Here is a 17054-nt window from a genome sequence, read left to right on the forward strand (position 1 = left end):
CTTGCCCACACACGATGACGTACGACGGGACTAGAAAAGGAAGTGCAATAGCCAGTAGCCAATAGCTTCCCTTGTGTCGTATTTGGTCCGTCAGACCAGCAAACAAACGTACGGTTTTCCCGATAGGAATTGAGTCCGTCGGACAGATTTGAAACGTGTTCTATTTCTAGGTCCGTCTGATTTTTTTTTAAGAAAAATGATTGGATTATCCCACACACGATTGGAATATCCAATGGACTGATTCTGTCGGACCTAGCCAGCCGGAAAGTGTGTACGCAGCATTGTTTCTCTAAATGATCTCACTGTTACAATGCATCCCTTTTTAGAGTTCCTCTCTCTTTTTTCCCCCAGAAGAAGACCTTTATTGATAAGGTTGAAACGCGTAGGGGTTGGGGTTCATAGTATGATCATAGCCTTTATATCATGCCATGTTTTTCTATGTGTACCCACATGGCTGTATTATCATGTATATGTTTTAGCTTCATGTTCAGAGTTCATGTTTTAATACACTGATGTCCTCTTTTTGTAATTTTACCTAATAAAATCGATATATTCAAAGAAAGAGAAAACTTTTTTGAATCAATTTTTGCTGGCAATAAAACTCCCATGGGGGAAACCTTTCCATTTCCAATGACTTCCTCTTAAACCCTTGAATTTCTGCACTCAGGGCAACAATAGTACTATTAAAGCATGATGGGTTTTATATTCATCCCCCTATGCAGGTCACCACCTTTCAGAGAGTTTGTATGTTTCACTTTTATTTCAGAGAGTAATGGTGTATACAGATATCCTTTGTACTCATAGAGATGCACCCTGACCTGCAAAAAGACACATGGAGGTGGATTTACTACAACTGGAGAGTGCAAAATCTGGTGCAGCGAAACCAATCAGCTTCCAGGCTTTTTTTTTTTTTTTGTCAAAGCTTAATTGAACAAGCTGAAGTTACAAGCTGATTGGCTGCCATGAAGAGCTGCACCAGGATTGGCACTTTCCAGTTTTAGTAAATCAACCTAATAGCATGCTGGACACCGATATCACTCATGTCTATGAACTGCATATATGTAGACAGGCAGGGCAGGACTTAGGGTGGTGGGGGCCCCTGGGCTTGAGTCACCTTTGGGCCCTACCTTCTATACATTACCGTATTTATCGACGTATAACACATGCCGGCGTATAACACGCAACCCAAGTTTAGAGGGAATTTTAGGGAAAAAAACTTTTAGAAGGGAGGTTTAAGGAAAAAACTTACATTTAAATGCCCATCAATGCAACCTTATCAGTGTCCATCTGCAGCCTTGCCCATCCATCTGCAGCCTTGTCCAGTGTCATTTGCAGCCTTGTCATTGTAGTCTTGAAGTTTAAAAATGGCGCTGCCGAGATACAGAGTTCTGTTTATCTCGGCGGCTCTCTGGTCCTCCCGGCGGCTCTCGGGTCCTCTCGGCGGCTCTCAGGTCCTCTCGGCGGCTCTCTGGTCCTCTCGGCGGCTCTCAGGTCCTCTCGGCAGCTCTCAGGTCCTCTTGGCGGCTCTCAGGTCCTCTCGGCGGCTCTCAGGTCCTCTCGGCGGCTGTTGGGTCCTCTCACAGTCCCGAGCGGAGCCGAGAGTAGCCAAGTCTACTCGACTCGGCTTACAGTCATGCTCAGTCCCTGTGTTATGTCCATCATAGGGTGGGACTGGGCCAGACTGCGAGTTGAGTGAAGCCGAGTACAATCGGCTGTGTATCTCGGGGAGCCTGTGGGGCCCCCTATTGGACAGGGCCCATGGGCTTGAGCCCAGTCAAGCCCAATGGTAAGTCCAGCCCTGTAGACAGGCTCTTAGAAAAGTATTGGATGAGAAAATATCCTCATTGGGAGAGAAGATCCTCAATTAGTGTAACCAGGGATAAAGGAGGACCACCATATCTGGTTTTCTCAGGCTGGCTTCAAAAGGTCTAGGTCAAAAATGGATACGGTAAGTCCCCAGATGGCCCAGTTTGTCTATAAGATTCAGTGCCCATCCATCCCACCAATCTAGATCAGTGTCAGGTCATGGTCAGAGTCACAAGTCAGGGTCCAACGCCAACTTCAAAGGTCAGGGTCTCTGTGTTTTAGGTAGGATAAAAAACATTTAGTAATTCAGCACCAGTGTCAGTCAGTGTCAGTCAGTGTCAGTCAGTGTCAGTCAGTGTCGGTATGTTTTAGGTAGGATGAAACAATGAAATATTTATTATTTTTTCTGGGACCTGCTACGGGGAGAAAGTCACCCAGAGCTCAGGGGGAACATGTCAACCTTCACCTCCCTATCCAAGATGTACTGTATGAGCATTATGTGTTACCCTTCAAAAGAATTGAGTACTAATCTGCATGCAACCCCCCCTAAGCATAACCCCCCCCTCCCAGGACAAATCTGCCCCCTGTCTTAAACCCCTCCCCCAGCGCAAATCTTTTCCACCCCACCCCCCTCCCAGCTCAAATTTTGTAATCCGCGGAGAGGAGTCCATGTTCTGTATCTGTAAAATAACAATATTTTACAACAAGTGGGATCTCCACTGTACACATGTCATAGTTACATAGTTAGTAAGGTTGAATAAAGACACCAGTCCATCCTGAGTGTCTACAATTGTCCCTATCCCTGTACATTGGACACTCACATTGGCCCCTACCCTCAAGGAGCCCACAATCCAAGGTCCCCATTCATATACTAGGGCGAAGTTTGGACAGAAGCCAATTAAACTACCTGCATGTCTTTGGAGTGTGGGAAGAAACCGGAGTACCCGGAGGAAACCCACGCAGGCACAGGGAGAACATGTAAACTCCAGGCAGGTAGTGTCGTGGTTGGGATTCAAACCAACGACCCTTTTTACTGCTAGGTGAGAGTCCTACCCACTACATCACTGTGCCGCCCACTACACCACTGTGCCGCCCACTACACCACTGTGCCACCCCCCCCCCCCCCCCACTACACCACTGTGCCGACCCCTACACCACTGTGCTGCCCACTACACCACTGTGCTGCCCAATTTCTGATTTGTTCTTTTTTTTTTTTGTGGAGATCACCAGAAGCTCTCCCAGACCCGGTAAGTGTTTTGGGCTTTTTGTCCACTTTCGCTTCAGGAAGATCACATCATAACATTTAATTTTAGTGTTATATGCAATGCCAGAACTAATCCTCCCCCCCCCCCCCCACAAAATTCCCTTCCTAGAACATATCTTACCTCCGCCACCCCCCAGATTCCCCCTCCAGAACAAATCTCCCCACATTTATCTTTCCACCACAAGAACCTGTAGAGGAGAGAGAACACAGGCCCAACCTCCTCCCCGCTCTCTCCTCCTCTCCAGCTCAATGCTGACAGTGGTAGTAATACTTCTGTCAGTTGGTAGCGGTAGGGAGACTCCACGTGGTTCCCCCTCCCCCACCTCAAATTATACCACCAGCGCCCAGGGCTGCCACCCCTCCTAACCACCCCTAGTCCCAGCCCTTGTTACATGTTTTATAATAAGACATTACAGCAGTAGAAATGTCCCAGAAGATATAAGGGATCTTTCACACAGGCACTGCATTTTAAAGCACTGATTTACAGGCATTAATGCCCCATGACGCATTGATGAGCATTTAGGTCATAGCAGTTGATGCTCAAGATTTTCTTTTTTTTTTTCTTTTTTACAAGGCCAAAATGGGAAGCGATTACTCTTTGACACTTTGCAACTGCAGCTTAAATATGATGTAAATGACATAGAACGGAATGGAGGGGGTTGCAAAATGCTAACGCCTGATGAATTCTGCAGGAAGCGTTATTTCTGGTCGCCATGACATGGGGCAGCACTAATAGTGCTGTGTGGACTCCTCCATCCACTCCCTGTTTTATCAGATATGAGTGGTGTTAAAAGGCAGCTGGGAAGCAAAAGGCAACACAATCGCCTGTTATCAATGTCGGTGTGAACGATCCCTATCAAACAATACTGGAGAATATAAAATACAATATAATATAAAGATATAGAATACAATATAATGAAATGACTGACCCCAGCTTTCCTTTTCCAGAGACCACCAGCAGCTCTACAACCATCGGTAAGTGTTTAATTATTACTATCTTGTGTTATAGGAAAATGAAGGAATGTGTCAGATAGGTGACTTTATCATCTCGTTTTTTTTTTTTAACCACTTGCTTACTGGGCACTTAAACCCCCCTCAGTCCCAGACCAATTTTCAGCTTTCAGCGCTGATGCACTTTGAATGACAATTGCGCGGGCATACAACACTGTACCCAAATGAAATTTTTATCATTTTTTTCCCACAAATAGAGCTTTCTTTTGGTGGTATTTAGTTACAGCTCGGAGTTTTATTTTTTGCTAAACAAACAAAAAAAGATGCAAAAAAAAAATCATGTTTAATTTTTTGGTCATTTTTCTCCTTCATTGAAGTGCGTTGATGAGGCGGCACTGATAGGCTGCACTGGTGGGCACTGATGGGCTGCATTGGTGGGCACTGATAGGCTGCATTGGTGGGCACTGATAGGCTACACTGGTGGGCACTGATAGGCATAGTTAAGGCGGCACTAATAGGCACAGATAAGGCGGCACCGATGGGCACAGATAAGGCGGCACTGATGGGCAAAGATGGGCACAGATGGGTGGCACGGATGGGTGGCACGGATGGGCACTGATAGGTACCACTGATAGATGGGACTGATGGGCACTGATAGATGGCACTGATAGGTGGCTCTGATAGGTGGCACTGCTGGGCACTGATGGGCGGCACTGCTGGGCACTGGTAGATGACACTGATGGGCACGGATAAGTGGCACTGGGGTGCAGCACCTTTGAGGCAGATTGTGGGCACTGCTGGGTGGCACTGTGGGTGGCACTGTGGGCACTGCTGGGTGGCACTGTGGGCACTGCTGGGTGGCACTGACGGGGGGCACTTACTTTTTAAACATTTGGCACTGCAGGGGGCAGGTGGGCACTGGCAGGGGGCAGGTGGGCACTAGCAGGGCTGGCCGTGATCGGGACTGATGTCCCGATCACGGCCGCCGGTGATCGGCTTTTTTTTTGGGCTGTCAACGAGAGGAGGAATAATAGCCGATTACCGGCTATGTTATATCACATGATCAGCTGTCATTGGCTGACAGCTGATCACGTGATAAGGGGTCGGGATTGACCCCTTGCACGGATCGGTGATCAGGCGAGTCTCATAGACGCGCCCCTCAGGGCCGCAATAGACGTAGTCCCGGCAAAGGAGATCCGCGCTGTAGCCGTCATTTGGCTATAGCGCGGATCTCAAGTGGTTAATGGGGTGTGATGTCATTTATTTAGAGCGCAATGTGATGATAACACCCATAGGGGGATATGAGCACCGGGAGGAATATTAGTTGTGGAGGTCCACATTGCAGATGTACACAAAATCCTAATAGAAAAAGGGAGGAGAAGGGGGCTAATGGGGCTGGGGGGTAACCAACCCCCGGGACTTTTAACGGTATCAAATCAAATAAATCAAAACATTAATTTTAATTACATTTATTCCAAAAGAATTTTTCACAACATCAATATTAAAACATCAATGCATAACCATGAGTGTGGGCGTACATGATACAAAACGTGGATACATAGAAAATTACCAATCTTGTACATTAAAACAAAATTAAGCTGCGATGCTCAACATGTTTCGCTCGGTTGAGCTTCTTCAGGAGATATAGCAGCCCACAAAAATGCTAGTTTTGATGTACAAGATTGGTCTTTTTCTATGTATCCACGTTTTGTACCATGTATGCCCACACTCATGGTTAGGCATTAATGTTTTAAACCCTTTTTCTATTGGGATTTTGTGTACATTATATATGGGATGTGGTATCATTCTGTTTTGATCCTCTCATCTTGATATTTGTTGTCCACATTGCAGATGTCTTCCAACCGGTGGAATAGTGCCTTGTGCATTCAGAATAAAATAGATTACAACCCAATTCACAGCTGTTCATGTGTTATTGTGTGTTGTGTTTTTACCACATGTTACCACAATCCATAAGTGTGAATGATTTAACGACTTCAGCTCCGGAAGGTTATACCCCTTTCATGACCAGGCCATTTTATCGATACGGCACTGCAATACTTTGCCTGACAATTGTGCGGTCGTGCGACGCTGTACCCAAATAAAATCGATGTCTGTTAGGTTTTCGGATGGTGAGTCTGACTTGGTGGAAGGAGACCTCTCTTACGACTCTGGTTCAAGTCTCTCTGAGGTGGGAACAGAGGGACAGGAGCACAGCGGGGTGGGAGCGTCTGGCCAGATGCAGCTGCAGGCGCTGGTGAGGTGAAGATCTTCCAGATGCAGGAGCTCTCTGCAGCAGAAGGCAGCCGGTGATGGTTGGCAAACAGGCTGTGGTATCAGACCGGGTAGTGCACGGATCTGGAGAGGCAGAAGCAGGCCCGGAAGGATCTCTGAGTAGGAGAGCAAGTAGAATCAGCAGCAAGCAGGAGCCAGCAGAAGAATCAGACAACAAGCGGGGGTTCGGCAACAGGTATCAGTCCAAGAAGGGTCAAACAAGCCGGGGTCGGAGCAGGAGAAGACAGCAGAGTCAAACGGAAGCCGGGTCAGGTATCAGGTAGCTTTCAGGCAGAATAACGGGTTGCTTCAGGTACTAGTTGCAGACGAACAGCACGGAACATCTGCAGCTGTACCTTTAAAAAGGGCCACTGGCGCCAATCACGCTAGCGCGCACACGTGCGTGCGTGTGCCGCGCACATACGAACGGCGTGCACCCGCGGAAGCGTATGCGCGCTAAACATGTTAGCAGGCCGGTTGGCATGGTAACCCCCCTCGCTACGGAGCCTCCCACGTGACCAATAGTGACCCGCAAACCGCTCTGGCTGCGCTCCAAGCCTCTCCGATACACAAGGTTGACGCCACCTTTTGTTCAACTTGGACCAACATTCTCCAGCGCTTACTGCACCCCCGTCCCGGAGCACAGGAAGCAGGATTGACCCTTTCTCTTCCACTCCTCCAGCCCAGCATGACGGCGCCCCAGCCCTACAGTCCAGCCATTCATAAAAGTGAGTGACTTTGGGAACTCAGTTCCAATCATGTATTTTCATTTGTATATGAACTCTACTGGTTCCCCCTGCCTCTGGAAGTTAATCACCCACAGTCCTTTTATCTACGTGCACAATAGACTACATTGGTAACACAGCCTTGTAGTCACCAACATCTCAAAGTCACGAATAGAAGATGCCAGGGCTAATTTGTCATCAAGCAACTGTTGTTGTATTGTTGTGATTGACTGATGTAAAGGTTTCAAGATCCCAGGAGGATCAAACGTCCTTTATTGAGTCTTTTATCTTTCTCATTTAATAAATTGTCTTTATGCTTTTTACATCAACCTATGAGTCTCTCTGATGCGCTGTCCTTCTGATGGTTCAATTTCTGCTTTCTTCCACCACGTCCAAAGTGGTCTAGCAGCTGCACATTGAGACTATTTACAGTTCCTCCTTGAGACAACAATTAACCTAACATTTGGACAAAGCGTTCTCTACAAAAGGTTTTATTCATTTGTGCGCCAATAACTTTTGTTTTTAATTTGGGAAATGTAGATTGGTGGAAATGCTGGACTTAGGAAGTCCAGATGCAGGTCATTGACCCTAGAAGTCCACCTGGAGATCATTGGCCATGGAAGTCCAGATGGAGATCATTGACCCTAGAAGTCCACCTGGAGATCATTGACCCTGAAAGTCCAGATGGAGATCATTGACCCTGGAAGTCCAGATGGAGATCATTGACCCTGGAAGTCCAGATGGAGATCATTGACCCTAGAAGTCCACCTGGAGATCATTGACCCTGAATGTCCAGATGGAACTCCTTGACCCTGAAAGTCCAGATGGAGATCATTGACCCTGGAAGTCCAGGTGGAGATCATTGACCCTAGAAGTCCACCTGGAGATCATTGACCCTGGAAGTCCAGATGGAACTCCTTGACCCTGAAAGTCCAGATGGAGATCATTGACCCTGGAAGTCCAGATGGAGATCATTGACCCTGGAAGTCCAGATTTTGTCCAGATGGAGATCATTGACCCTAGAAGTCCACCTGGAGATCATTGACCCTGGAAGTCCAGATGGAACTCCTTGACCCTGAAAGTCCAGATGGAGATCATTGACCCTGAAAGTCCAGATGGAGATCATTGACTCTGGAAGTCCAGATGAAGATCATTGACCCTGGAAGTCCAGATGGAGATCATTGACCCTGGAAGTCCAGATGGAACTCCTTGACCCTGAAAGTCCAGATGGAGATCATTGACCCTGGAAGTCCACCTGGAGATCATTGACCCTGGAAGTCCAGATGGAACTCCTTGACCCTGAAAGTCCAGATGGAGATCATTGACCCTGGAAGTCCAGATGGAGATCATTGACCCTGGAAGTCCAGATGGAGATCATTGACCCTAGAAGTCCACCTGGAGATCATTGACCCTGAAAGTCCAGATGGAACTCCTTGACCCTGAAAGTCCAGATGGAGATCATTGACCCTGGAAGTCCAGGTGGAGATCATTGACCCTAGAAGTCCACCTGGAGATCATTGACCCTAGAAGTCCAGATGGAACTCCTTGACCCTGAAAGTCCAGATGGAGATCATTGACCCTGGAAGTCCAGATGGAGATCATTGACCCTAGAAGTCCACCTGGAGATCATTGACCCTGGAAGTCCAGATGGAACTCCTTGACCCTGAAAGTCCAGATGGAGATCATTGACCCTGAAAGTCCAGATGGAGATCATTGACTCTGGAAGTCCAGATGAAGATCATTGACCCTGGAAGTCCAGATGGAGATCATTGACCCTGGAAGTCCAGATGGAACTCCTTGACCCTGAAAGTCCAGATGGAGATCATTGACCCTGGAAGTCCACCTGGAGATCATTGACCCTGGAAGTCCAGATGGAACTCCTTGACCCTGAAAGTCCAGATGGAGATCATTGACTCTGGAATTCCAGATGGAGATCATTGACCCTGAAAGTCCAGATGGAGATCATTGACTCTGGAAGTCCAGATGGAGATCATTGACCCTGGAAGTCCAGATGGAGATAATTGACCCTGGAAGTCCAGATGGAACTCCTTGACCCTGAAAGTCCAGATGGAGATCATTGACCCTGGAAGTCCAGATGGAACTCCTTGACCCTGGAAGTCCAGATGGAGATCATTGACCTTGGAAGACTAGATGGAACTCCTTGACCCTGGAAGTCCAGATGGAGATCATTGACCTTGGAAGACTAGATGGAACTCCTTGACCCTGAAAGTCCAGATGGAGATCATTGACCCTGGAAGTCCAGATGGAGATCATTGACCCTGGAAGTCCAGATTTTGTCAAAGTTTTGCCATCATCTCATCATCATAGAACAACATCTCCTTATCCACCCCAATACCGGGCACTTTCACCCCCTTCCTGCCCAGGCCATTTTTTCAGCTTTTGGCGCCCTCACATTTTTAATAACAATTGCACGGTCATGCTGCACTGTACTTTTATGAAATTGTTATAATTTTTTTTCACACAAACAGACATTTCTTTTGGTGGTATTTAATCACCTCTGGGTTTTTAATAAAAAAAAAAAAGACTGAAAGTTTTGAAAAAAAAATGTTTTTTCCCAGCCCTACAGTCCAGCCATTCATAAAAGTGAGTGACTTTGGGAACTCAGTTCCAATCATGTATTTTCATTTGTATATGAACTCTACTGGTTCCCCCTGCCTCTGGAAGTTAATCACCCACAGTCCTTTTATCTACGTGCACAATAGACTACATTGGTAACACAGCCTTGTAGTCACCAACATCTCAAAGTCACGAATAGAAGATGCCAGGGCTAATTTGTCATCAAGCAACTGTTGTTGTATTGTTGTGATTGACTGATGTAAAGGTTTCAAGATCCCAGGAGGATCAAACGTCCTTTATTGAGTCTTTTATCTTTCTCATTTAATAAATTGTCTTTATGCTTTTTACATCAACCTATGAGTCTCTCTGATGCGCTGTCCTTCTGATGGTTCAATTTCTGCTTTCTTCCACCACGTCCAAAGTGGTCTAGCAGCTGCACATTGAGACTATTTACAGTTCCTCCTTGAGACAACAATTAACCTAACATTTGGACAAAGCGTTCTCTACAAAAGGTTTTATTCATTTGTGCGCCAATAACTTTTGTTTTTAATTTGGGAAATGTAGATTGGTGGAAATGCTGGACTTAGGAAGTCCAGATGCAGGTCATTGACCCTAGAAGTCCACCTGGAGATCATTGGCCATGGAAGTCCAGATGGAGATCATTGACCCTAGAAGTCCACCTGGAGATCATTGACCCTGAAAGTCCAGATGGAGATCATTGACCCTGGAAGTCCAGATGGAGATCATTGACCCTGGAAGTCCAGATGGAGATCATTGACCCTAGAAGTCCACCTGGAGATCATTGACCCTGAATGTCCAGATGGAACTCCTTGACCCTGAAAGTCCAGATGGAGATCATTGACCCTGGAAGTCCAGGTGGAGATCATTGACCCTAGAAGTCCACCTGGAGATCATTGACCCTGGAAGTCCAGATGGAACTCCTTGACCCTGAAAGTCCAGATGGAGATCATTGACCCTGGAAGTCCAGATGGAGATCATTGACCCTGGAAGTCCAGATTTTGTCCAGATGGAGATCATTGACCCTAGAAGTCCACCTGGAGATCATTGACCCTGGAAGTCCAGATGGAACTCCTTGACCCTGAAAGTCCAGATGGAGATCATTGACCCTGAAAGTCCAGATGGAGATCATTGACTCTGGAAGTCCAGATGAAGATCATTGACCCTGGAAGTCCAGATGGAGATCATTGACCCTGGAAGTCCAGATGGAACTCCTTGACCCTGAAAGTCCAGATGGAGATCATTGACCCTGGAAGTCCACCTGGAGATCATTGACCCTGGAAGTCCAGATGGAACTCCTTGACCCTGAAAGTCCAGATGGAGATCATTGACCCTGGAAGTCCAGATGGAGATCATTGACCCTGGAAGTCCAGATGGAGATCATTGACCCTAGAAGTCCACCTGGAGATCATTGACCCTGAAAGTCCAGATGGAACTCCTTGACCCTGAAAGTCCAGATGGAGATCATTGACCCTGGAAGTCCAGGTGGAGATCATTGACCCTAGAAGTCCACCTGGAGATCATTGACCCTAGAAGTCCAGATGGAACTCCTTGACCCTGAAAGTCCAGATGGAGATCATTGACCCTGGAAGTCCAGATGGAGATCATTGACCCTAGAAGTCCACCTGGAGATCATTGACCCTGGAAGTCCAGATGGAACTCCTTGACCCTGAAAGTCCAGATGGAGATCATTGACCCTGAAAGTCCAGATGGAGATCATTGACTCTGGAAGTCCAGATGAAGATCATTGACCCTGGAAGTCCAGATGGAGATCATTGACCCTGGAAGTCCAGATGGAACTCCTTGACCCTGAAAGTCCAGATGGAGATCATTGACCCTGGAAGTCCACCTGGAGATCATTGACCCTGGAAGTCCAGATGGAACTCCTTGACCCTGAAAGTCCAGATGGAGATCATTGACTCTGGAATTCCAGATGGAGATCATTGACCCTGAAAGTCCAGATGGAGATCATTGACTCTGGAAGTCCAGATGGAGATCATTGACCCTGGAAGTCCAGATGGAGATAATTGACCCTGGAAGTCCAGATGGAACTCCTTGACCCTGAAAGTCCAGATGGAGATCATTGACCCTGGAAGTCCAGATGGAACTCCTTGACCCTGGAAGTCCAGATGGAGATCATTGACCTTGGAAGACTAGATGGAACTCCTTGACCCTGGAAGTCCAGATGGAGATCATTGACCTTGGAAGACTAGATGGAACTCCTTGACCCTGAAAGTCCAGATGGAGATCATTGACCCTGGAAGTCCAGATGGAGATCATTGACCCTGGAAGTCCAGATTTTGTCAAAGTTTTGCCATCATCTCATCATCATAGAACAACATCTCCTTATCCACCCCAATACCGGGCACTTTCACCCCCTTCCTGCCCAGGCCATTTTTTCAGCTTTTGGCGCCCTCACATTTTTAATAACAATTGCACGGTCATGCTGCACTGTACTTTTATGAAATTGTTATAATTTTTTTTCACACAAACAGACATTTCTTTTGGTGGTATTTAATCACCTCTGGGTTTTTAATAAAAAAAAAAAAGACTGAAAGTTTTGAAAAAAAAAAGTTTTTTCCCAGCCCTACAGTCCAGCCATTCATAAAAGTGAGTGACTTTGGGAACTCAGTTCCAATCATGTATTTTCATTTGTATATGAACTCTACTGGTTCCCCCTGCCTCTGGAAGTTAATCACCCACAGTCCTTTTATCTACGTGCACAATAGACTACATTGGTAACACAGCCTTGTAGTCACCAACATCTCAAAGTCACGAATAGAAGATGCCAGGGCTAATTTGTCATCAAGCAACTGTTGTTGTATTGTTGTGATTGACTGATGTAAAGGTTTCAAGATCCCAGGAGGATCAAACGTCCTTTATTGAGTCTTTTATCTTTCTCATTTAATAAATTGTCTTTATGCTTTTTACATCAACCTATGAGTCTCTCTGATGCGCTGTCCTTCTGATGGTTCAATTTCTGCTTTCTTCCACCACGTCCAAAGTGGTCTAGCAGCTGCACATTGAGACTATTTACAGTTCCTCCTTGAGACAACAATTAACCTAACATTTGGACAAAGCGTTCTCTACAAAAGGTTTTATTCATTTGTGCGCCAATAACTTTTGTTTTTAATTTGGGAAATGTAGATTGGTGGAAATGCTGGACTTAGGAAGTCCAGATGCAGGTCATTGACCCTAGAAGTCCACCTGGAGATCATTGGCCATGGAAGTCCAGATGGAGATCATTGACCCTAGAAGTCCACCTGAAGATCATTGACCCTGAAAGTCCAGATGGAGATCATTGACCCTGGAAGTCCAGATGGAGATCATTGTACCCTGGAAGTCCAGATGGAGATCATTGACCCTAGAAGTCCACCTGGAGATCATTGACCCTGAATGTCCAGATGGAACTCCTTGACCCTGAAAGTCCAGATGGAGATCATTGACCCTGGAAGTCCAGGTGGAGATCATTGACCCTAGAAGTCCACCTGGAGATCATTGACCCTGGAAGTCCAGATGGAACTCATTGACCCTGAAAGTCCAGATGGAGATCATTGACCCTGGAAGTCCAGATGGAGATCATTGACCCTAGAAGTCCACCTGGAGATCATTGACCCTGGAAGTCCAGATGGAACTCCTTGACCCTGAAAGTCCAGATGGAAATCATTGACCCTGGAAGTCCAGATGGAGATCATTGACCCTAGAAGTCCACCTGGAGATCATTGACCCTGGAAGTCCAGATGGAACTCCTTGACCCTGAAAGTCCAGATGGAGATCATTGACCCTGAAAGTCCAGATGGAGATCATTGACTCTGGAAGTCCAGATGAAGATCATTGACCCTGGAAGTCCAGATGGAGATCATTGACCCTGGAAGTCCAGATGGAACTCCTTGACCCTGAAAGTCCAGATGGAGATCATTGACCCTGGAAGTCCACCTGGAGATCATTGACCCTGGAAGTCCAGATGGAACTCCTTGACCCTGAAAGTCCAGATGGAGATCATTGACTCTGGAATTCCAGATGGAGATCATTGACCCTGAAAGTCCAGATGGAGATCATTGACTCTGGAAGTCCAGATGGAGATCATTGACCCTGGAAGTCCAGATGGAGATAATTGACCCTGGAAGTCCAGATGGAACTCCTTGACCCTGAAAGTCCAGATGGAGATCATTGACCCTGGAAGTCCAGATGGAGATCATTGACCCTGGAAGTCCAGATGGAGATCATTGACCCTAGAAGTCCACCTGGAGATCATTGACCCTGAAAGTCCAGATGGAACTCCTTGACCCTGAAAGTCCAGATGGAGATCATTGACCCTGGAAGTCCAGGTGGAGATCATTGACCCTAGAAGTCCACCTGGAGATCATTGACCCTAGAAGTCCAGATGGAACTCCTTGACCCTGAAAGTCCAGATGGAGATCATTGACCCTGGAAGTCCAGATGGAGATCATTGACCCTAGAAGTCCACCTGGAGATCATTGACCCTGGAAGTCCAGATGGAACTCCTTGACCCTGAAAGTCCAGATGGAGATCATTGACCCTGAAAGTCCAGATGGAGATCATTGACTCTGGAAGTCCAGATGAAGATCATTGACCCTGGAAGTCCAGATGGAGATCATTGACCCTGGAAGTCCAGATGGAACTCCTTGACCCTGAAAGTCCAGATGGAGATCATTGACCCTGGAAGTCCACCTGGAGATCATTGACCCTGGAAGTCCAGATGGAACTCCTTGACCCTGAAAGTCCAGATGGAGATCATTGACTCTGGAATTCCAGATGGAGATCATTGACCCTGAAAGTCCAGATGGAGATCATTGACTCTGGAAGTCCAGATGGAGATCATTGACCCTGGAAGTCCAGATGGAGATAATTGACCCTGGAAGTCCAGATGGAACTCCTTGACCCTGAAAGTCCAGATGGAGATCATTGACCCTGGAAGTCCAGATGGAACTCCTTGACCCTGGAAGTCCAGATGGAGATCATTGACCTTGGAAGACTAGATGGAACTCCTTGACCCTGAAAGTCCAGATGGAGATCATTGACCCTGGAAGTCCAGATGGAGATCATTGACCCTGGAAGTCCAGATTTTGTCAAAGTTTTGCCATCATCTCATCATCATAGAACAACATCTCCTTATCCACCCCAATACCGGGCACTTTCACCCCCTTCCTGCCCAGGCCATTTTTTCAGCTTTTGGCGCCCTCACATTTTTAATAACAATTGCACGGTCATGCTGCACTGTACTTTTATGAAATTGTTATAATTTTTTTTCACACAAACAGACATTTCTTTTGGTGGTATTTAATCACCTCTGGGTTTTTAATAAAAAAAAAAAAGACTGAAAGTTTTGAAAAAAAAATGTTTTTTCCCAGCCCTACAGTCCAGCCATTCATAAAAGTGAGTGACTTTGGGAACTCAGTTCCAATCATGTATTTTCATTTGTATATGAACTCTACTGGTTCCCCCTGCCTCTGGAAGTTAATCACCCACAGTCCTTTTATCTACGTGCACAATAGACTACATTGGTAACACAGCCTTGTAGTCACCAACATCTCAAAGTCACGAATAGAAGATGCCAGGGCTAATTTGTCATCAAGCAACTGTTGTTGTATTGTTGTGATTGACTGATGTAAAGGTTTCAAGATCCCAGGAGGATCAAACGTCCTTTATTGAGTCTTTTATCTTTCTCATTTAATAAATTGTCTTTATGCTTTTTACATCAACCTATGAGTCTCTCTGATGCGCTGTCCTTCTGATGGTTCAATTTCTGCTTTCTTCCACCACGTCCAAAGTGGTCTAGCAGCTGCACATTGAGACTATTTACAGTTCCTCCTTGAGACAACAATTAACCTAACATTTGGACAAAGCGTTCTCTACAAAAGGTTTTATTCATTTGTGCGCCAATAACTTTTGTTTTTAATTTGGGAAATGTAGATTGGTGGAAATGCTGGACTTAGGAAGTCCAGATGCAGGTCATTGACCCTAGAAGTCCACCTGGAGATCATTGGCCATGGAAGTCCAGATGGAGATCATTGACCCTAGAAGTCCACCTGAAGATCATTGACCCTGAAAGTCCAGATGGAGATCATTGACCCTGGAAGTCCAGATGGAGATCATTGTACCCTGGAAGTCCAGATGGAGATCATTGACCCTAGAAGTCCACCTGGAGATCATTGACCCTGAATGTCCAGATGGAACTCCTTGACCCTGAAAGTCCAGATGGAGATCATTGACCCTGGAAGTCCAGGTGGAGATCATTGACCCTAGAAGTCCACCTGGAGATCATTGACCCTGGAAGTCCAGATGGAACTCATTGACCCTGAAAGTCCAGATGGAGATCATTGACCCTGGAAGTCCAGATGGAGATCATTGACCCTAGAAGTCCACCTGGAGATCATTGACCCTGGAAGTCCAGATGGAACTCCTTGACCCTGAAAGTCCAGATGGAAATCATTGACCCTGGAAGTCCAGATGGAGATCATTGACCCTAGAAGTCCACCTGGAGATCATTGACCCTGGAAGTCCAGATGGAACTCCTTGACCCTGAAAGTCCAGATGGAGATCATTGACCCTGAAAGTCCAGATGGAGATCATTGACTCTGGAAGTCCAGATGAAGATCATTGACCCTGGAAGTCCAGATGGAGATCATTGACCCTGGAAGTCCAGATGGAACTCCTTGACCCTGAAAGTCCAGATGGAGATCATTGACCCTGGAAGTCCACCTGGAGATCATTGACCCTGGAAGTCCAGATGGAACTCCTTGACCCTGAAAGTCCAGATGGAGATCATTGACTCTGGAATTCCAGATGGAGATCATTGACCCTGAAAGTCCAGATGGAGATCATTGACTCTGGAAGTCCAGATGGAGATCATTGACCCTGGAAGTCCAGATGGAGATAATTGACCCTGGAAGTCCAGATGGAACTCCTTGACCCTGAAAGTCCAGATGGAGATCATTGACCCTGGAAGTCCAGATGGAGATCATTGACCCTGGAAGTCCAGATGGAGATCATTGACCCTAGAAGTCCACCTGGAGATCATTGACCCTGAAAGTCCAGATGGAACTCCTTGACCCTGAAAGTCCAGATGGAGATCATTGACCCTGGAAGTCCAGGTGGAGATCATTGACCCTAGAAGTCCACCTGGAGATCATTGACCCTAGAAGTCCAGATGGAACTCCTTGACCCTGAAAGTCCAGATGGAGATCATTGACCCTGGAAGTCCAGATGGAGATCATTGACCCTAGAAGTCCACCTGGAGATCATTGACCCTGGAAGTCCAGATGGAACTCCTTGACCCTGAAAGTCCAGATGGAGATCATTGACCCTGAAAGTCCAGATGGAGATCATTGACTCTGGAAGTCCAGATGAAGATCATTGACCCTGGAAGTCCAGATGGAGATCATTGACCCTGGAAGTCCAGATGGAACTCCTTGACCCTG

At 46.5% G+C, this 17054-nt stretch overlaps 1 protein-coding gene across 1 annotated transcript in view; it reads left to right on the forward strand.

Moving 5' to 3' along the window:
* LOC143925274 (uncharacterized) overlaps nt 1–17054 on the forward strand; it is a 148030-nt gene that overhangs the window by 104799 nt on the left and 26177 nt on the right. The window contains exon 14 of the mRNA XM_077449862.1: nt 4019–4045. Within this exon, the coding sequence (XP_077305988.1) occupies nt 4019–4045 (27 nt within the window). The remainder of the gene's footprint in view (nt 1–4018; nt 4046–17054) is intronic.

The sequence above is a fragment of the Lithobates pipiens genome, unplaced genomic scaffold, assembly GCF_037356315.1.
Source record: "Lithobates pipiens isolate NorthernLeopardFrog02 unplaced genomic scaffold, aLitPip1_a1.2 Scaffold_22, whole genome shotgun sequence".
Taxonomy (NCBI): domain Eukaryota; kingdom Metazoa; phylum Chordata; class Amphibia; order Anura; family Ranidae; genus Lithobates; species Lithobates pipiens.